At 50.2% G+C, this 22,354-nt stretch overlaps 1 protein-coding gene across 1 annotated transcript; it reads right to left on the bottom strand.

Annotated features, from left to right (window-relative positions):
* Positions 1 to 17,462: 17,462 nt before the first annotated feature.
* Positions 17,463 to 22,354, bottom strand: LOC123148325 (protein STRUBBELIG-RECEPTOR FAMILY 8). The gene is made up of 16 exons (XM_044567710.1): positions 22,057 to 22,354; positions 21,842 to 21,977; positions 21,235 to 21,306; positions 21,085 to 21,150; positions 20,932 to 21,003; positions 20,772 to 20,843; positions 20,419 to 20,490; positions 20,259 to 20,324; positions 20,104 to 20,169; positions 19,685 to 20,016; positions 19,209 to 19,453; positions 18,813 to 19,084; positions 18,580 to 18,715; positions 18,330 to 18,469; positions 18,078 to 18,234; positions 17,463 to 17,866 (listed from the first exon to the last, which is right to left on the bottom strand). Exons 1-16 carry the CDS (start codon positions 22,142 to 22,144, stop codon positions 17,711 to 17,713), a joined length of 2,148 nt encoding a protein of 715 aa, XP_044423645.1. The 5' UTR covers positions 22,145 to 22,354; the 3' UTR covers positions 17,463 to 17,710.

The raw sequence follows: 22,354 nt of genomic DNA, 5'->3' as shown, positions 1-22,354 counted from the left end.
TCAGGCCCTCACCGACATGTACTCAATGCCCAACGGAGTGCAGGACCAAGACGCCGAGGAAGAAGCCAGCGGGGGCGAGAGCGGCGAGGAGCATTCGGAGGCCGAGGAGGACGAGGAGAGCGACGAATCGACCAATGACGAAGAAGTCAACTCGCCTCCTCGCAGGGAAAGGAGATCCAAACACGCTCACGACCCGGTGAGTGCTCCGGACTTGGTGGCCGTGCCGACTGTTCAGTCTTTGAAGCGTCCTAGGATGTCTTCCCCGACGCCGACTGAAAAGGCTCCAAAGCAGTCCAAAGTTGCGCCGCCTCCAGCGCCGAAAGCTACCTCCTCCAAGCTGCCAAAAGCTTTGCCCAGGATCAAAGTGACTGTTCCTACTATCTCTGGCTAACCATATGACTTGTCCTTCTCGTCGACTCAATTAACCGTACATAACCGATTGAGTGTGGGTCTTTCCAGTGCTGCTACATCAGGAACCTCTTCATTGTTGGAGGAATCAAAGTGAATCTGGAGGACATATCTGAGCCTGTCTCCTCGGGGGGATACCAGAACTACTCCAGCACCAGAACCGTTCAACATCTTGGATCCGTCAAAGAACATGGTCCAGTGCTCAGAGTGAACTTGAGTCGGCAGTTGCTGTTCGATCCACTCAGCGAGGAAATCTGCTATTGCTTGGGACTTGATAGCGTTCTTTGCCTCAAACTTGATATCCAAGGGAAGGAGTTCAATCGCCCATTTGGCCACTCGACCAGTTGCATCTCTGTTGTGCAGAATCTCTAACAATGGAGCGTCGCTGATGACTGTAACAGACTGATCCGAGAAATAGTGTGCAACCTTCTTCGTGGTCATGTAAATCCCATAGACAAGCTTCTGATAATGAGGATATCTCTGCTTTGACGGGGTCAGGACTTCAGAAATATAATAAACTGGGTGTTGAACCTTATAAGCTTTTCCTTCTTCTTCCCGCTCGACCGTAAGTACTGTACTGACAACTTGTCCAGTGGCTGCTATATAAAGCAGTAGAGGCTCTTTGTTGATTGGAGCAGCAAGCACTGGGTGGGTGGAAAGCAGAGCTTTTAGCTCTGCAAACATTGCATCAGCTTCTGGGGCCCACTCGAACTTGTCTGATTTCTTCATCAGTCGGTAAAGAGGCATCGCCTTTTCACCGAGGCAAGAAATGAATCAACTTAGGGCGGCCAAGCAACCAGTAAGCTTTTGGACATCATGCACATGCACAGGGCTTTTCATTCGGAGTATAGCGCCTACTTTCTCTGGGTTAGCATCGATTCCTCGTTCGGAAACAAGAAAATCGAGTAACTTTCCGCCTGGAATTCCAAACGTGCACTTTGATGGATTGAGCTTGATATCATACCTTCTGAGGTTGGCAAAGGTTTCAGCAAGGTCGGTCAGTAGGTCGGAACCTTTACGTGACTTGACCATAATGTCATCCATGTATGCTTCCACATTCCGACTGATCTGAGTGAGCAGGCACTTCTGAATCATCCGCATGAATGTGGCTCCGGCGTTCTTCAAACCGAATGGCATTGTGACATAATAGAAGCACCCAAACGGGGTGATGAAAGCTGTATTTATCTCGTCGGGTCCATACAGACGGATCTGGTGGTACCCGGAGTAGGCGTCCAAAAAGGACAAACGCTCGCACCCTGCAGTCGAGTCGACTATCTGATCGATGCGAGGGAGAGGGAAGTGATCTTTCGGGCAGGCCCGATTGATATGCTTGAAATCAATACACATGCGAAGTGAGTCATCTTTCTTTGGGACCATGACAACATTGGCTAACCACTCGGAGTGATAAATCACTCGGATAAACTCAGCTGCCAAAAGCCGAGCCACCTCTTCAACGATTGCCTTTCTTTTCTGGACGGCAGACCGTCGAAGATGCTCTTTAACTAGTTTCACCTTCGGGTCGACTCGCAAACGATGCTCAGCCAGTCCCCTGGCAACACCCGGCATCTCAGAAGGCTTCCATGCAAAGATGTCCCAGTTCTCACGGAGGAACTGGATGAGCGCTTCTTCCTATTTGGAGTCGAGTGTGGTTGAAATGTGAGTCGGAGGTGCATTGGGATCCGTCAAGTGAATGTGAGTCGACTTCGTTTCACCAGACGACTGGAACACTGAATCTGTGGCTGGCTTCTTGGCTCGCAATAAGTCACTCGGATCTGCATTTTTCTGGTATTCTTGCAATTCTACCACGGCCATCTGGGCATCGGTGATCTTTGAGCCCTTCTGGAAGCATTCTTCTGCCTTCTTCCGGTTACCAGAGATAGTGATCACTCCTCTGGGACCAGGCATCTTCAGTTTGAGGTACACGTAGCATGGTCGAGCCATAAATCGTGCATAAGCTGGCCTGCCTAGAATTGCATGATAAGCACTCTGGAAATCCACAACTTCAAACGTCAACTTTTCTTTGCGGTAATTTTTGGAATCACCGAAAACCACGTCGAGTGCAATCTGACCGAGGGATGCAGCCTTCTTGCCTGGAATGACCCCATGGAAACTCATATGGCTTTCGCTGAGTCTGGACATCGGAATGCCCATTCCCTTCAATGTCTCTGCATACAGTATGTTCAGGCCACTACCACCGTCCATTAGGACCTTTGTCAGTCGAGTGCCTTCGACCACCGGGTCGACCACTAGTGCTTGCCTCCTAGGGGTGGATATGTGCGCTAGATGGTCAGACTGGTCGAATGTAATGGCAGTCTGTGACCACTTCAAGTAACTGGGTGTCACTGGAGCGACCATGTTCACTTCCCTGTTGATGACTTTCAATCGACTTTTGCTCTCAACGTCAGCAAAAATCATCAGAGTGGAATACACGTGGGGATAACCATCATCATCCTCTTCCTCATCCTAAGCCTTGTCTGCTTCTTTCTCCTTTTCCTTGGATTGTTTCTCTCGGAAATGCTGGATTAGGAGCCGACACTGTCGAGTGGTGTGCTTCGGGTAAATGAAATTACCTTCTTCATCTTTTTGGTGTGGATATGGCACGACAGATCCAACACATCATTCCCATCTTGATCTTTTACTTTCTTGGGGTTCCACGGCCCTTTGGGCTTCCCCTTGAACTTTCCTTGCACCACAGCCAAGGCTTCACCCAGAGCAGCTGGCTCGGCCTTGCGCTTCTGTTTCCGACCGGAGTTTCCTCCTCCGGCTTCGTGGGCAACTACTTTGTGCGTGCCGCTCCGGAGTCGCTCTTCTTCTTCACCATTGGCATACTTGGTGGCAATTTCCATCATCCGAGCCAGAGTCATATTTCCTGTCCGGCCGAACTTCATATTCAACTCTCAATACCTGATGCCTTCCTTAAAGGCACAAATTGCCTGATGATCCGACACATCTTCTACTGTGTGGTGTAGGGTGATCCATCTCTGGATATAATCCCTCAAAGTTTCATTCGGCTTCTGAACACAACACTGTAACTCTGTCAAACCTGCCGGCCGTTTACAAGTGCCCTCGAATGTTCTGACAAACACTCGGGCGAGATCTTCCCAAGTATAGATGCTGCTAGGCACTAACTGATTCAGCCATGCTCTAGCTAAGCCCTCCAACATCAGAGGAAGGTGTTTCATGGCCACTTTATCCTCAGAGGAAGGGTTGGATCGACTCTGCTTGGGAAGATCTTGGAAGGCTTAGCTAGAGCTTAGCTAGAGCATGGCTGACCTAGGTACATAGCTTCATCATTAGCCCCCGAATGGATCAGGGTTTGAGTGGGGAAGGAGTTGGGAACACTTCCGACCCATTCTTTGTGTTATGAGTATATCTTGTTCTGGAACAATGAGTTGAGGTGACGACGTCGACTCCTTTCTCAGTCGCCTTGGTCCATTCTTGGTTTTTTGTCGAGTGAATTTTCATGGTAGAATTCCGAATGATGATGTAGAGGATGTTTGTCTTCAGTCTGACAGGTTGTTCTGCTCTCCGCGAATCTCGCGGGATTCGAATTTTGGGAAGTGCGCCAGACGGACGGAACTGAGGTTATCGGGACGGATTAGGAAAGTCTCCTCGATCCCCGCGCCACCTTTTTTGCCACGTACTGCGCGCGCGACTATTGCGGGATTTGTTTAGATCACCTGGGTCCACTAGTCAGTCACTCGGGTAACGACCTTATAAAAGGCCCCAGACCAGGCCTCTGCCCCGTGCGCTCCCATTCTCTCTTCTTCTTCTCCTAATCTCTCCGACGCGCTCACTTCTGCTCTCATTGCCGGACTCTCGCTTGAGCTCGCTCCGTCGCCATGGGGAAAGAGAAGACGGTGGCGCTGGAGCGCGCGAAGAAGGCGACCGCGAAGGCGAAGGGCAAGCGGACCAACCGGGGCGGGTCCTCGTCGAGATCCGACTTGCCGCTAGGCTGGATCCAGGGCGACTGGATCCGCTCGACAATCACCCAGGCCGACCTCGACGACCTGGTGGAGGGGGGACTGATCCCCGACAAGTCGGCATGGCTCCCGGGGAACGAAACTGAGCCGCAACCAAGGGAGGGTGAGTGTGTTCTCCTTGCCACCCACGTAGATCGCGGATTCTCACTGTCTCCCCATCCTTTCTTCTGGGGTTTTTTGAACTTCTTTGGGGCTCAATTCCACCATTTCACTCCAAACACCATAGTCTATCTGGCCGCTTTCGTGTCGATGTGTGAAAACTTCTTGGGCTGTCGACCACACTGGGGTCTTTTCAATGACATCTTCACCTGCCGCTCCCAGTCGGTCAAAAAGGCCAAGTCAAGTGATGAGAAGACACAAGTGATCCAGATGTGCGAGGGTCTGGGGATCCAGATGAGGAGCAAGAGTACTTTCCCAGCCATGATTCTTCCTGACTCGGTCCGGGGTTGGCAGTCGACTTGGTTCTACCGCAAGGATCAGCCGACCCCAGGTCAGTCGACTGGACTTCCTCCCTTTTCGTTGGCTCAAGTGGAGAAGCCTGCACCCGTTCCAGAAGAGAAGGCGCGGGTCAAGGTGTTGGTCGAGCAGGTCGTCCAACTCGTCTGCGACTAGGTGACCGGGATGGACCTGCTGGAGGTCTTTCTCGGTCGATGCATCCAACCGCTTCAGGCGCGTGATCATCTGATGTGGATGTACTCTGGGCTCGAGGATTCCACTCGGATCCACCCGGAGGATGTCAGCGAGGATACTTTGGAGAAGTGGTTGATGGGGATCACCAGCAACAAAGACAACCCTCGGGGGTCTAGGAGGGTGATTCCATTCGACAACTCACACCAGCCGGAGCAGGTATAGTTCTGTTTTATCAAGTATCTTTCCGATTCACCGTGTGATATCTTGTTTATGGTCGACTAAATTTCCTTTGATCGTTGTCATTTCAGGCCTTCATCGACATGTACTCAATGCCCAACGGAGTGCAGGACCAAGATGCCGAGGAAGAAGCCAGCGGGGGCGAGAGCGGCGAGGAGCATTCGAAGGCCGAGGAGGACGAGGAGAGCAACGAATCGACCGATGACGAAGAAGTCGACTCGCCTCCTCGCAGGGAAAGGAGATCCAAACATGCTCACGACCCGGCAAGTGCTCCGGACTTGGTGGCCGCGCCGACTGGTCAGTCTTCGAAGCGTCCTAGGACGTCTTCCCCGACGCCGACTGAAAAGGCTCCAAAGCAGTCCAAAGTTGCGCCGCCTCCAGCGCCGAAAGCTACCTCCTCCAAGCTGCCAAAAGCTTTGCCCAGGATCAAAGTGACTGTTCCTACTATCTCCGGGTAACCATCTGACTTGTCCTTCTCGTCGACTCAATTAACCGGACGTAACTGATTGAGTGCGGGTCTTTGCAGTGCTGCTACGTTAGGAACCTCTTCTCTCCAACACTAGGATGAGGAAATGGAAGATGCGGTAACCTCCAACCCAGGTATAAACTCTTGTGATTTCGTTCTTGATTCTTTGGTCAATCGCGTTCGAGTGGCTCACTTGGGGTCGAATGATCTGCCTTGCAGCTCCACCCAACGTCATCGATCTTCCAGATGACGATGAAGATGTGGCTCTTAAGCCCAGGAAGAGCAAGAAGGTAGCCGCTGGTAGGATGTCTCGGCAAGAACCCACTACGACACCTCCCGTCCGTCAACCTGAAGACGCGGGCAGGGCTTCTATGACCTTCGCTGCACCTTTGTCAAGTGAGCACCCCACACCGCCGACTGCACCTGTGATTCCTTCAGTCGTCCAACTCCACACCACGGAGCTCCAAGCCGCCGCACCTGGGTCGACTGCTCACTTTTTCACCAGCTACCCTGTCCCGGACAACCAGTCGGAAGCGGCTGCGGAAGCCATCCGACAGGCTGACATGATGACGGAGTGGGTGAAGACGGTGCATGAGAACAGCCAGGCTGCCTACAACGCCAGTGCTGCCCTTCGGGCCAATGTCCAAGTGAGTAGACTTTTCGACTGTTTTTGCTCTCTGAGGAAGTGTTACTCGAAAAAATCTTCTTCTACATAATCTGCTGTTGTTTGCGTCGAATTAAAGCACCCACTGGGTGTTTTGTTGTTTTTGGTAGTTTCGATTTTCCACTCGGTCTAGGCGAGTGGGATCTTAACCGGTGGGGGCACGCTAAGTGCACCCACTGGGTGTAGTCCCCGAGACCGCGGTCGACTGCTGGCAGTCAGCTGGGGTCTGAGTTCTCCTTTCTTTTCTTTTTTACTCCTTACACTCGACTCAGGCGGGCCGGTCGAGTGGGAGCTGAACCTGTGGGGGCACGCCAAGTGCACCCACTGGGTGTAGTCCCCGAGACCGCAGTCGACTGCTGGCAGTCGATTGGGGTCTGAACAGCCTTTTTTGCGTCTTAGTCAGCAGGGGCACGCCAAGTGCACCCGCTGGGTGTAGCCCCTGGGACCGCAGTCAACTTTGTGTAGTCGGCTAGGGTCTAAGCGAACTTCTTTAGGTTTTATTCACTCGGAAGTAAACAACCTTTGATCTTATCAACTGATTCGTCTTTTGCCTTCTGCAGAAGTCTTGTACTCTTATTTCTAAGTTTGCTGAACTTGAGGAGAAGCAGAGGCAACTCAACCTCGACTTGGAATTAGCTCAGCAGAATCTGAAGAAAGCTCAAGACGAAGCCGCTGGTATGGAAGGTAACTGACTGTCGACTGACTTTCAATATATTTCTTTGATCTCTTCTTTGATTCGATTGTTTCTTTTGCAGAGAAAATGAAGCTGGCTCTAGAGAAGAAGGACTCGGACCTCGCCGCCGCGCAAAAAGCAGCCCAAGACAAAACTGCTCTCGCAGTCCAGAAGCTTGCCTCAATCGGAACGCTGGAAGGAGAGGTGACCAAACTGAAATCTTGTCTTAATGAAGCTAACCGCGAGGTGACCAGTCTGAAGAAGGACAAGGTCGTCCTAAATGAAAAGTTGGAGTGTGCGATCCGCAAGAGGAATGACACGGAAGCTTATCTGAGGACTCTTGCCAAGAAGCTTTATCTCACGCTAGAAGGTATTTCTTTTAATCCGACTGTGTTGATGCCTGCGATCGGATCTTGATCGGTCGATTGACTAATTTTTGCCTGTAGAATTCTGCCAAAACTTCGACGAGGAAACTGGAAGGGTCGAGGTGGGTCTGGACCCTATCGCTTCTCCAGTCTGCGACGAAACTACAATGAACATGCTCCGACTGGAGTCCCGTATCGCCAGCGCCACAAGCTACCTCGCGCGCCTGAAGGAGGTAGTCTCCCAAATCGACTCATCGCTTTAGCCGAAGGCGACGCTTCAGAATGACCTGGAATCCCTGATGACTTGACTGAATGAAATCCCTGACCGAGTGCAAGAATGGAAGAAATCCTCCGCCTGGTGTGGTGCTGACGTGGCGCTGTCCTTGGTGCGAGTCCATTGCAAGGAAGTTTGTGAAGACAAGCTGGCTGCGATCAAAGTTGCTAACACCAAAAAAGCATGACTTCCAGTCCTTCATGGAGACTTTCATTGCTGCCGCCACTCGGATAGCTGATGGGATCGACCTGGACTCATTCGTGGAGCCTGCCAGCCCTCCTCCGACCGAGTGAACAAACTTATGAAACTTGAATCTACTTTAAATTTGCCTCGGAATGCCGAGTGATTGCTGTAATCGTTGAACTCCTTCGGGCTTGATGCCTGAGTACTTTTGATTTGCTGCTTGGACTTTTTAGGATTTATCTAAATTTGGTTTGTTTCCAAATGTGCTTGCGTTTGCCTTCGAATGGACTTTGCTCACTCCTTGGAATAGTCTTTGCGTTGGAGACGCAGCTCTAAGGTGGCGGCTCCAGTCGACATGCGCTTCGTCGTCCTTGCGGATAGGGATGGAGCGGACGTTGTACTTGTGCCGTAGCTCCGAAGGAGAAGGTTGCAGTCGACCTGCACCTCGTCGTCCTTGCGGATAGGGATGGAGCGGACATTGTACTTGTGTCGTAGCCCCGAAGGAGAAGGTTGCAGTCAACTTGCACCTCGTCGTCCTTGCGGATAGGGATGGAGCGGATGTTGTACTTGTGTCGTAGCTCCGAAGGAGAAGGTTGCAGTCGACCTGCACCTCGTCGTCCTTGTGGATAGGGATGGAGCCGACATTGTACTTGTGTCGTAGCTCCAAAGGAGAAGGTTGCAGTCGACCTGCACCTCGTCGTCCTTGCGGATAGGGATGGAGCGGACGTTGTACTTTTGTCATAGCTCCGAAGGAGAAGGTTGCAGTCGACCTGCACCTCGTCGTCCTTGCGGATAGAGGTACTTAGGCGAGTACTGAACTGCATCTAAGCCCCCAAGTGGGAGGATTGCTCTCCACTCGGTAGGATTTTTCAAACTTAGGCGAGTACTGGACTGCAGCTAAGCCTCCTAGTGGGAGAACTTAGGCGAGTACTGGACTGCAGCTAAGCCTCCTAGTGGGAGAACTTAGGCGAGTACTGGACTGCAGCTAAGCATCCGAGTGGGAGGATTGCTCTCCACTCGGTAGGGATTTTCGAACTTAGGTGAGCACTGGACTGTAGCTAAGTCTCCTAATGATAGAACTTAGGCAAGTACCGGACTGCAGCTAAGCCCCCGAGTGGGAGGATTGCTCTCCACTCGGTAGGATTTTTTCAAACTTAGGCGAGTACTGGAATGCAGCTAAGTCTCCTAATGAGAGAACTTAGGCAAGTACCGGACTGCAGCTAAGCCCCCGAGTGGGAGGGTTGCTCTCTACTCGGTAGGACTTTTTCGAACTTAGGCGAGTACTGGACTGCAGCTAAGTCTCCTAGTGAGAGAACTTAGGCGAGTATTGGACTGCAGCTAAGCCCCCGAGTGGGAGGATTGCTCTCCACTCATTAGGATTTTTTCAAACTTAGGCGAGTACTGGACTGCAGCTAAGTCTCCTAGTGAGAGAACTTAGGCGAGTACTGGACTGCAGCTAAGCCCCCGAGTGGGAGGATTGCTCTCCACTCGGTAGGATTTTTTCGAACTTAGGCGAGTACTGGACTGCAGCTAAGTCTCCTAGTGAGAGAACTTAGGCGAGTACTGGACTGCAGCTAAGCCCCCGAGTGGGAGGATTGCTCTCCACTCGGTAGGATTTTTTCAAACTTAGGCGAGTACTGGACTGCAGCTAAGTCTCCTAGTGAGAGAACTTAGGCGAGTACCGGACTGCAGTTAAGCCCCGAGTGGGAGGATTGCTCTCCACTCGATAGGATTTTTTCGAACTTAGGCGAGTACTGGACTGCAGCTAAGTCTCCTAGTGAGAGAACTTAGGCGAGTACTGGACTGCAGCTAAGCCCTCGAGTGGGAGGATTGCTCTCCACTCGGTAGGATTTTCTTTCAAACTTAGGCGAAACGGATTCGCGACTAAGCCCACCCACTGGGGGATTTCAGAAGTAAATAAGAACACAACAATCGAATGATAGGACCATAAGCTCTTGTCTTTGATAAACAAATTACAAAGGTGTTTCTTATTACATTTTATTCGAACGAGTGCTTAAGTATAAAAGGGGCGAAGCAGCTCCGCGTTCCAAGCTCGTGGCTCGTCTTTCTGATGCTCAATACTGTAAAGATGGTATGCTCCGTTGTGGAGAACTTCGGTGATGATGAAGGGGCCCTCCCAAGTCAGGGCAAGCTTGTGTGGTTTTTGTTGATCCACTCGAAGAACCAGGTCTCCTTCTCGAAAGGCTCGACCCCTCACATTTCTGGCGTGGAACCGACGCAGGTCTTGCTGATAAATGGTCGAGCGGATCAAGGCCATCTCTCTTTCCTCCTCTAAGAGATCGAGTGAATCTTGCTGGGCCTGCTCTGCTTCCTCTTCGGAGAAGAGCTCAACTCGGGGTGCATTGTGGAGAAGATCACTTGGCAGAACAGCTTCGGCTCCATAGACTAAGAAGAAAGGAGTTCGTCCGGTCGACCGATTAGGAGTTGTCCTCAAACCCCACAGAACTGACGGAAGTTCATCAACCCAAGCGCCTGCTGCGTGTTTGAGATCACGCATCAGTCGGGGTTTCAGTCCTTTGAGAATTAGGCCATTGGCTCTTTCTGCTTGTCCGTTCGACTGCGGGTGAGCGACAGAAGCATAGTCGACTCGAGTGCCCTGAGAGGCGCAGAAAGCTCTGAACTCATCGGAATCGAAGTTCGATCCGTTGTCCGTGATGATGTTGTGTGGGACTCCATATCTGAATGTCAATTCTCTGATAAAACTGACAGCGGTGCTAGCATCAAGGTTCTTGATAGGTTTAGCTTCGATCCATTTGGTAAACTTGTCGACTGCAACGAGCACATGAGTGAAGCCGCTCCTGCCAGTTCTCAGTGGTCCAACCATATCCAGTCCCCAAACAGCAAAGGGCCAGATGAGGGGGATGGTCTTCAGGGCTGACGCTGGCTTGTGAGACATGTCAGAGTAAAACTGGCAGCCTTCACATCTGTCGACTATATCTTTCGCCATTTCATTTGCGCGTGGCCAATAGAATCCAGCTCGGTATGCTTTAGCCACGATGGCCCGAGAGGACGCATGATGACCACAGGTCCCCGAGTGGATGTCATTGAGGATCATTCGACCTTCTTCTGGTGTTATGCATTTCTGACCGACTCCAGTCACGCTTTCTCTGAACAGCTGCCCTCTTATCACAGTAAAGGCCTTGGATCGACGGACGATCTGTCGAGCCTCTTCTTCATCCTCTCGGAGTTCTTTCCTGAGGATGTACGCAATGTAGGGCACCGTCCAGTCGGGAGTAATGGCCAGAACCTCCATGATCAGGTCGACCACGGCTGGGACCTCGACTTCAGTCGGATCTGTGGCGCTCTTAGGTTGCAGGGGCTCTTCAGTAAAAGGATCTTCCTGAACTGTTGGCGAGTGAATATGCTCCAAAAACACATTGCTGGGAATGGCTTCTCTCTTGGAACCTATCTTTGCCAAATCGTCGGCTGCTTGATTTTTCAGTCGGGGTATGTGGTGGAGTTCTAACCCCTCAAACTTCTTCTCAAGCTTTCTCACCGCGTTGCAGTAACCAGTCATGGCTGGGCTTCTGACGTCCCACTCCTTCATCACTTGATTAACTACCAAATCTGAGTCGCCATAGACCATGAGGCGACGGACGCCGAGTGAGATGGCCATGCGCAACCCATACAGGAGTGCTTCATATTCTGCTTCATTGTTGGAGGAATCAAAGTGAATCTGGAGGACATATCTGAGCCTGTCTCCTCGGGGGATACCAGAACTACTCCAGCACCAGAACCGTTCAGCATCTTGGATCCGTCAAAGAACATGGTCCAGTGCTCAGAGTGAACTTGAGTCGGCAGTTGCTGTTCGATCCACTCGGCGAGGAAATCTGCTATTGCTTGGGACTTGATAGCTTTCTTTGCCTCAAACTTGATATCCAAGGGAAGGAGTTCAATCGCCCATTTGGCCACTCGACCAGTTGCATCTCTGTTGTGCAGAATCTCTGACAATGGAGCGTCGCTGACGACTGTAACAGAGTGATCCGAGAAATAGTGTGCAACCTTCTTCGTGGTCATGTAAATCCCATAGACAAGCTTCTGATAATGAGGATATCTCTGCTTTGACGGGGTCAGGACTTCAGAAATATAATAAACTGGGCGTTGAACCTTATAAGCTTTTCCTTCTTCTTCCCGCTCGACCGTAAGTACTGTACTGACGACTTGTCCAGTGGCTGCTATATAAAGCAGTAGAGGCTCTTTGCTGATTGGAGCAGCAAGCACCGGCTGGGTGGAAAGCAGGGCTTTTAGCTCTGCAAACGCTGCATCAGCTTCTGGGGTCCACTCGAACTTGTCTGATTTCTTCATCAGTCGGTAAAGAGGCAGCGCCTTTTCACCGAGGCGAGAAATGAATCGACTTAGGGCGGCCAAGCAACCAGTAAGCTTCTGGACATCATGCACACGCACAGGGCATTTCATTCGGAGTATAGCGCCTACTTTCTCTGGGTTAGCATCGATTCCTCGTTCGGAAACAAGAAAACCGAGTAACTTTCCGCCTGGAACTCCAAACGTGCACTTTGATGGATTGAGCTTGATATCATACCTTCTGAGGTTGGCAAAGGTTTTAGCAAGGTCAGTCAGTAGGTCGGAACCTTTACATGACTTGACCACAATGTCATCCATGTATGCTTCCACATTCCGACTGATCTGAGTGAGCAGGCACTTCTGAATCATCCGCATGAATGTGGCTCCGGCGTTCTTCAAACCGAATGGCATTGTGACATAACAGAAGCACCCAAACGGGGTGATGAAAGCTGTCTTTATTTCGTCGGGTCCGTACAGACGGATCTGGTGGTACCCGGAGTAGGCGTCCAAAAATGACAAACGCTCGCACCCTGCAGTCGAGTCGACTATCTGATCGATGCGAGGGAGAGGGAAGTGATCTTTCGGGCAGGCCCGATTGATATGCTTGAAATCAATACACATGCGAAGTGAGTCGTCTTTCTTTGGGACCATGACAACATTGGCTAACCACTCGGAGTGATAAATCTCTCGGATAAACTCAGCTGCCAAAAGCCGAGCCACCTCTTCACCGATTGCCTTTCTTTTCTGGACGGCGGACCGTCGAAGATGCTCTTTAACTGGTTTCACCTTCGGGTCGACTCGCAAACGATGCTCAGCCAGTCCCCTGGGAACACCCGGCATGTCAGAAGGCTTCCATGCAAAGATGTCCCAGTTCTCACGGAGGAACTGGATGAGCGCTTCTTCCTATTTGGAGTCGAGTGTGGTTGAAATGTGAGTCGGAGCTGCATTGGGATCCGTCGGGTGAATGTGAATCGACTTCGTTTCACCAGACGACTGGAACGCTGAATCTGTGGCTGGCTTCTTAGCTCGCAGCAAGTCACTCGGATCTGCATTTTTCTGGTATTCTTGCAATTCTACCACGGCCATCTGGGCATCGGCGATCTTTGAGCCCTTCTGGAAGCACTCTTCTGCCTTCTTCCGATTACCAGAGATAGTGATCACTCCTCTGGGACCAGGCATCTTCAGTTTGAGGTACACGTAGCATGGTCGAGCCATAAATCGTGCATAAGCTGGCCTGCCTAGAATTGCATGATAAGCACTCTAGAAATCCACAACTTCAAATGTCAACTTTTATTTGCGGTAATTTTTGGAATCACCGAAAACCACATCAAGTGCAATCTGACCGATGGATGTAGCCTTCTTGCCTGGAATGACCCCATGGAAACTCATATGGCTTTCGCTGAGTCTGGACATCGGAATGCCCATTCCCTTCAACGTCTCTGCATACAGTATGTTCAGGCCACTGCCACCGTCCATCAGGACCTTTGTCAGTCGAGTGCCTTCGACCACCGGGTCGACCACCAGTGCTTGCCTCCCAGGGGTGGCTATGTGCGCTGGATGGTCAGACTGGTCGAATGTAATGGCAGTCTGTGACCACTTCAAGTAACTGGGTGTCACCGGAGCGACCATGTTCACTTCCCTGTTGATGACTTTCAATCGACTTTTGCTCTCAACGTCAGCAAAAATCATCAGAGTGGAATTCACGTGGGGATAACCATCATCATCCTCTTCCTCATCCTCAGCCTTGTCTGCTTCTTTCTCCTTTTCCTTGGGTTGTTTCTCTCGGAACTGCTGGATTAGGAGCCGACACTGCCGAGTGGTGTGCTTCGGGTAAATGAAATTACCTTCTTCATCTTTTTTGGTGTGGATATGGCACGGCAGATCCAACACGTCATTCCCATCTTGATCTTTTACTTTCTTGGGGTTCCACGGCCCTTTGGGCTTCCCCTTGAACTTTCCTTGAACCACAGCCAAGGCTTCACCCGGAGCAGCTGGCTCGGCCTTGCGCTTCTGTTTCCGACCGGAGTTTCCTCCTCCGGCTTCGTGGGCGACTGCTTTGTGCTTGCCGCTCCGGAGTCGCTCTTCTTCTTCACCATTGGCATACTTGGTGGCAATTTCCATCATCCGAGCCAGAGTCATATTTCCTGTCCGGCCGAACTTCATATTCAACTCTCGATACCTGACGCCTTCCTTAAAGGCACAAATTGCCTGATGATCCGACACATCTTCTACCGTGTGGTGTAGGGTGATCCATCTCTGGATATAATCCCTCAAAGTTTCATTCGGCTTCTGAACACAACACTGTAACTCTGTCAAACCTGCCGGCCGTTTGAAGTGCCCTCGAATGTTCTGACAAACACTCGGGCGAGATCTTCCCAAGTATAAATGCTGCCAGGCGCTAACTGATTCAGCCATGCTCTAGCTGAGCCCTCCAACATCAGAGGAAGGTGTTTCATGGCCACTTCATCATTGCCGCCACCAATCTGGACAGCCACTCGGTAGTCTTCAAGCCAAGTGTCAGGCTTGGACTCTCCGGTGAACTTACTAACTCCAGACGCCAACCTGAAGTTGGGGGGAATCACCGCAGCTCTGATAGCTCTGCTGAAGCACTCTGGACCAGAGACATGCACCCTGTTGCTGGTTTGTGGACCTCTATCATGGCCCTCTCGGTGAGCTCTGTTTCTGTCGACCAAGCCCTGCACGAGAATAGATCTCGCATCAAAGCCTGGCTCTCTGGGGTCGATTGGAATACCTCGCCTGACACTGTGAGGGCGTCTGTCTTCATGCTGCCGAGGCACTTACGACCCGCTCCTTGGGGGAGGCGTGGGCACTCGACGGCGATCATCACGATCGACTCGACGATCATACTGCTCTCGGTTTCTGTACTGATCTCGTCGATCCCCACGTTCCTCACGCCTCGGAGGCGATCTTGGGCTATGGGCCGACTGAACTGTGTCTGCCATCACGGATCTGCTGTGGATCCTATCCGCGACTGAGATACAACCGTATTCTGTTCTCCCGCCGCCCAGAGCAAGGCTCGGATCTGCACCAGACCTCGACCAGCTTCTGACTGGGAGGGTTGGATCGACTCCGCTATCCGGGCAGCAGCAGCCAGATTCTGGATCGGGGTTCGGTATACCTGAGTCGGAGGAGGAAAAAGCTGGCGTCGACTGGATTCGGGAGCGCGCTGCCGAGCGCGATCGTCGAGTGCGCGCTGGAGGTTCTCCAGTCGAGTGCGCTCAGCCAGGTTGGCCAAGCGCGCCTGCTCCAAGGCCTGGGCCTCAGGGGTTTCTCCAACTATAGGAGTATGCAATGCATCCATGTTCCGGCGGAGAAGTTCCTCCCTCTGCTGCGAGGAGAGGGGTTCGGGGCGGTATTCCTCGTGAACGCGCGACGGATCGCCGTTCCCGTCGCCTCCGTCTTCACGGTTGAAGCCAGGAAGGCTGCATGGTCCATTGACCATCAGAACTTCAGCCGCTGGGTCGCTGCTGTCGCACTCGGATGCGGTCTCTACGGAGCCAGTCGACAGATCGAACAGGCCGTAGAGAGTTTCGTCGGGCTCGATCGCCGCGACTTGAGGGGTGGCCGACTGGCGGGCCACCGCATGCCTCACCCACCGCTGAAGCCTCGACCGACCGGAGCGTTTGCTCCGGCGAGCCGCAGGGAGGGGGAAAGCTGACGGAGTCGACTGATATTGGGTCGACGGTTGCCGCAGGAGGACGCCGCGGACGCACGCGCGAAAGTGCGTCACCCCGCGAGCGAGGAGAGCGTCGACGTCGAGTGGAGCCTCCTGAAGCCAAGCGGAGTCGTCGGCGACAAACACAAGAGCGCTGAGACGGATCTCGCGGCCCTCAACCAAACCTCCGCCTGAAACCATAATGAAGGGGATCGAAAAATTGCAACTTCTCCAATAAGTCGCTAAGACACCTGCCCCACGGTGGCCGCCAACTGTCGTGGTTCTAAGATTGACAGTAGAATAGGGGGTTAAGAATGTAGAGGCAAGATCCTATCTATGGAGGAGTTGTACACACGAGTTTTACGAGTTCAGGCCCTTCTCGGAGGAAGTAACAGCCCTACGTTTCGGAGCCCTGAGGCGGTCGACTGAATATATGTGTGTGAATTACAGAAAATGTGAACCCTTGTCCCAGAGGAGGGGGGTGGCTTATATAGAGTGCGCCATGACCCCTGGTCCCCTCCGTTACACAGGGTTCAATGTTCATAAAGGAGCAGCGTTACTGATAACGTCTGCAGTAAAGTGTAGTAAATGCCCATAAAGCTATGGTTTAAGTCCTGACCGTTGCAGAGTGGAAGGTTTCTCATCTTCTGGTGGTCGAGTGTCTTCAAGGTGGTCGAATGAGTACATCTTCACGGTCAAGTGGATGATGGTTTCTCTTCGACTGCTTCTGATTCTTTGTAGAGATGTCCTTGGGGAGGGTATGTTGGACAGATCCATGACCCTACCCTAAGTACATAGCTTCATCATGTAGATCGTGCGGCATTACAGCTCAAGACTCAACGGTAGTATGTAACACTGCGCAAAGCAGGACCACCAACTGACGGACACAACAAATGCAACCAACACTTTCCCCCTGCCCTCTTGATCTGCAAGGTATCAAAAGATATGCAAGAACCGAGAAGAGGACACGCACATGGACGTATGGGCTAGGCAAGAGAAACTGCGGTGACTAGCTGAGGGCCGAAGTGAACACATGACACACGCACGTACAGATTGGATCAATGCAGGAGAAAAGGGAGTTGGTCGATTGCTAAGAGGGGACATGCACGCAAGACAATCCGGGGAGCCCACAACACCCGATTTCTAGCAAGCAAAGTAAACTAAGAGATTATAAGACCACTTTAGCCGGACGGGGCCTTTTGGCTCCCGGGCACCAAAAATAGTAAAATAATTCAAAAAAATCCAAAAAAATTTATGGTCAAAGATGCTTGAGTGCGTGATGTCCGGTGCGGTTTTAAAAACCATGTTATCAGGATTCGAAACGTTGAGCGACACATCGAAAATCCTCCCAAGGCCCCAACAAAAGAATGAAAACAAAAGAGCCTTCAACATCACCAATATACAAGCACTCAAAAGGATGATGTGCTCGGACGTTTGACATGGCACGCAATTAGTTTGAAAGAAGATATATGTTAGGACGTGACAAGCTAGCGACGTGTGCTTCGCCGCCAATCAGTGAGGCTTCCCACACTGGCAAGGCACACGCAAGTCGCCGTCTGACAGAGGCGTGCGCATTCAACTTGTCACAAATCCTTTTCTCTCCCTTTACTTTCCTTTCCTTTTTTATCTACAACTGATCACCACAACAGAATCCTATATCTATACAAGCCGTTCACAAAATTCCCAGTGTATTTGGTACAAACAGATAAGCTGAAGCTCCTGAAATACCAGACAAAAAATGGAGTAAAAACCGAACACATACTAATACTCACAAAATGATACTATGTTCTGATACAGCTCTGGTTTGTAGGTGACAGGAGGTTTGGCCTCAGACTGCGTCCCACGCGCCTCCTTCGTGCTCCGGGGCACGGTACGAAGACCCTAGGTCGTCTCCCGATTGCCGCCTTAACATGCTAGCCCTCTGCATCAGACGCACAAGTTGCTGGACGACCTCGGAGATCGGTGGACGGAACTCCGGTTCCGGCTACAGAAGGGCAGACAGAAAATTTAGGATCCTACTCTACCTCTCTGAAGAGAATAATCCAGTTCATATATCAACATAGCCACTACTTTTCTACTTTGAGATTGACAGGGGTGAATGATCAGATTGCTACTGAATGCTGTTCATATTTTAGCTGCAAGCTGGACAGATGTTGATGGCCATATGCAGCATGAGAGAAAAGAAAATGATGTACCTGGACAGACAACGCGATTATGTCGGCGAAACGGGACAGAGATTTTGCAGGGTACATCCCTTCCATTGCTGGGTCAACCATCTTGGCAAGCGCATCGATGTCGTGAAGCTGCGGGGTTGCCCACCCGACAAGGGACTGCTCTGACCTCTCCCTGGATCTGCACAACACAATGGTTCAAATATCAACAAGAGAACAAAATGTAATTTTTGGTTCAAATTTACAGCAATAGCTTTTGCAGGTCAGAAATGGTACCTGTCTAGCGGCTTACGGCCCGTAAGTAGCTCTAACATCACTACTCCAAAACTGTACACGTCACTCTTTACGGTATGTGTTCCTGACATGGCAAATTCTGGGGCACTGTATCCAAGTGAGCCAAGCACCTCGGTTGAAACCTGGCAAAACATAACAAAATGATGCCTGATTTAGTCCAACTAACAATGAAAAAAATATGAAACTGTTGAAAAAAACACCGTTGGCAGTATGTTGCTACTATGTTACTTACCTCTCTCTCAGGATTTGGTGAGAAGGCGGCAAGCCCAGAGTCAGACAGATGTGGGCTGCACTCTTCATCAAGCAGGATATTTGATGACTTGAGGTTTCTATGTACAACAGAGGGCAAGCACACCTCATGCAGGTACCTGAACAAAGGTTAGCAGTACACTGTTGTAAGTTCGCTTCACCAGAAAAGTGCAGAGTGAAAGGCACTAGATTCAGTAGATAGTTCAGACAACATACTCCAAAGCTCGAGCGGTGCCTAGCGCTATCCTCACACGGGTGTTCCAAGAAAGGCTCTTGTTCGCCTCATCAGAGAAGTGCAACCTTTCATGTAGTGTTCCATTTCCGATGTGCTCATATACAAGAAGCCTTTGGCCATGATCAGCGCAATAGCCCGTAAGCGACACGATGTTCGGATGCCTAAGCCGAGAAATGTTTGATACAACCTCAAGAAAATGATCCTCTTCATACAAGGAAAGGGAAGCACTGTCTATCTTCTTCACCGCAAGCACCTGTGGCCGCGCACACAGTTCAGTTCTAGTGTATGATGAAGCCAAAATAAAAAGGCCTGAACATGTAAACAATGCTATGCTTGTAAAAGCACTAAAAGTAACTGTTGACTATAAGTAATTTTACCTTTCCATTGGGGAAATCAGCTCTGTAAACACGACCAAGTGAACCCTCACCGAGTAGGGTATCTTGACAGAAGCTGTTTGTAGCAACTTGGAGCGAAGCAACAGTATAAGAAGTTGCCGCACCGGGAACTTTTATCTTCTTTGCTGGAGAACTATTTACACCATACGCCCTCTCAGGAGTGCCAATAGGCCGCGGGAGCACTGAAGCTGCGACAGGAGAGTCTTGATGGATGTTGGTGTTAGAATCTACGCACACACAAAAAGAAACGAGATGGTTGTAAGGATTTGAATTACCAACCAGACAGAATCTAGTAATTTTTACCCTTTTTTTTTACATCTTGAAAACAGAAAAAACAACAAAATCTGATTCACTTTACCTCAAACAGGTCTAATCCTACTGCAAGGGAACCTACAAATCCCTATGTTTACTTCAAATGGTAACGAGAAACTATCATGCGCGAAGAAATAGGAGCATACCTCTGTCTATGTTTACTGCAAGAGCACCTACAAAGTCTTTCGGTTCACTGGTACCACCATCCTTTCTTTTATGGACACTGTGAAGGCAGAACACCAGCGCGAAAAGTATACATGAAGCAGCAGCCACTGACCCAACAGCCAACCCTACAAGCAGACCTGTTTGCCGGCCTTGCTTCTTGTCACCTTCTTCGATAGGGATATCATCCTCAGGGCCATTTGGAAAAGTTGTCGGTACTTGAGGACGATCTGGCTGAGCAACCGGACTCTGAGACGGTGGCATGATAATCCGTGGTGGAGATGCAGGCATATTGATAAATGAGTTCCCTCCAGCGCTATGGTTGCAATTGCACTGACCCATCAGTATCTAAAAATTATGATTTGTGTAGTAAAATAGCAATGAAATATGTTATAGTGACTACCTCAAGTCTGGAATCGAGCTGAGTTCCCCGGGTATCAAGCCACTGAAGTTGTTGTTTGCTATATTTCTGTTTAAAGGCGCAATTATCGAACACATCAGATGAAAAAGCAGGCAAGGTATATTAGCAGTCATGTTGGCAAATGGGAAGTCACTTACAGTGTAGTAAGGCTTAGGTTGCTGAGGACACTGACTGTGCCCGATAGTTGATTATTTTGCATATAGCTGCACAATGGGATGAAAGTAAAGAATTATGGAACAACCATGAAACTGAAACACAAAAGCGAGAAGATCGAGTTTAAGACTATTTAGTACTTACAGGCTAGAAAGATTTGACAAAGAGACAAAAGAAACTGGAAGATTCCCTGACAAGTTGTTGAAAGATAAATCCCTGAAAGGATTTTAAAAAGCTTAAGATGAAGTCATGTAACAGGGAAAATGCATATGCACTGCTAACAGTTATGCAGTGACCCGCCTTAGTGCCGATGATCATCATTTCATCGCACATTTCACAGGTAAAACTGGATAATTAAATTCATCTTTGGCATGCAAAAAAAGACGAAGAAAGAGAATGATATAGCTCATAGCTTCGGTTTGGGCACCCCTTTCCTTATTTAGTGAATGATGTACTCTAAAAAGGACAAAGAAAAATATATTCTCAGTAGGCCTTACAATACAGAAAGCGAATTGAGGCCCCCAAATAGTTCGCCGATTTCCTGGAACAGAGAGTTGTGACTGACATTGCTGCATGCAGATGTTATTTGTAGTTAGACTATGTCACATAAAAAATGCCACAAATTTAATTGCATATTTGCGGTAGTAAGCAACTTACAGGTAGCCAAGTGATAAGATGTTGGATATAGAGTATGGGATGTTGCCAGAAAAATTATTTCTCGCCAAATTCCTGCATCATCGCTATGAGTAAAACAGCAAGAACAAATTACTTGCAAATGGTAATGAAGATGGGCAAGGTGAGAAGCATTACAGATGGATAAGATTTGGTGGCAGCTGATACGGAATTACATCATGCAAGCTGTTGTTACTCAAGTCCCTGCAAGTACAGAAATGAAAATAATATGAACTTTAAGGAAAACATAGAGCAATGAAGATTTGTACTACTGATGTTAGCTCATACATCGTTGTCAGTGCCACTAGACTGGACAGTAGGTAGCCAAGAGTGCCATTCAATCCCATACCAGAAAGGTTGCTGCAAAATAGGGGTGGAAGCAGGGTGTATCAGTGTTGATTAACTTCGTTTCAGAGAAATTCGTATGACAACAACGGTAAAATCAGATAAAAGCAGAATGAAGGGGAAAGTAAAATTGGCACAAATATGCAGAATCTTCTGTCAGTAACATCTTGATAGTCTAGAGCAACTTTAAATTGAAAAGCACAAATACATAGAGGTTTCTCCAAAGCTTGGTACCAAAAGCTTAGCCAAACAAAACTACGTAGTCAGTTTCAGAGCAGGGTTGCATAAATCTCTGTTTTCCACAGCATGCATGCAGAAGAACGAAAAAGGAGAACTTTTTGTCCCAGAAATAAACAGAGATTTTTCTGGCCAGCGCATATGGTAAATGTTCGTACACTTTTCCGGTGTCCAAAATGCCTGCAAAGGATGCAAATGCTGACAGAATTTTCCCTGCAAGACGCTGCCATGCCAAACCCTTCATGCAACCAGAATGTTTGCCCTCTTCAATTCTTCATCAGTAAACGATTTAGGACAAGAGGGAGACCCTTACATTGAGGTGATGGCGGAGCCCGAGCAGGAGACGCCCATCCAGGCTGCGCCGCAGGGGTCGCCGCCGCCGGCCGCCGACCAGCCGACGAGCTGAGCCGGGCTGTTCCAGGAGGTGTAGAGGTCCCCAAGAGCCGCAACTGCAAGAACCCAGAGCACACCAAACATCAGACACACAACGAATGCCTACCAAGAAACCAAGACAGGGGGCGGCATTACCGCCGGCGGCGTCGGTATCGGCCCCGACCACGGGAACAAGGGCGAGGAGGAGGCCGGCAAAAGCGGCGGCGGCGGCCAGCGCCGCCATCCTTGGCCCTCCCTCCGGTAGGAAAACCCTCGTCGCGGCTATCTTCTCGGCTGACACGACCTGGCCGCGGTGATCACCATTCCCGACGGCACATGCCTCGCTCTTATCTATCTATCCGGGGCTAGTTAATATAGAAAGGAGTGCACGATGCCATGCTTGCTCGAGGCAGTGGGCGCGGGAGGGGATGCAGTGTGGCGTCGGCAAGGATTG

Source organism: Triticum aestivum, chromosome 7A (assembly GCF_018294505.1).
Source record: "Triticum aestivum cultivar Chinese Spring chromosome 7A, IWGSC CS RefSeq v2.1, whole genome shotgun sequence".
Lineage (NCBI taxonomy): Eukaryota > Viridiplantae > Streptophyta > Magnoliopsida > Poales > Poaceae > Triticum > Triticum aestivum.
This window is presented reverse-complemented; position numbering and strand designations above follow the sequence as displayed.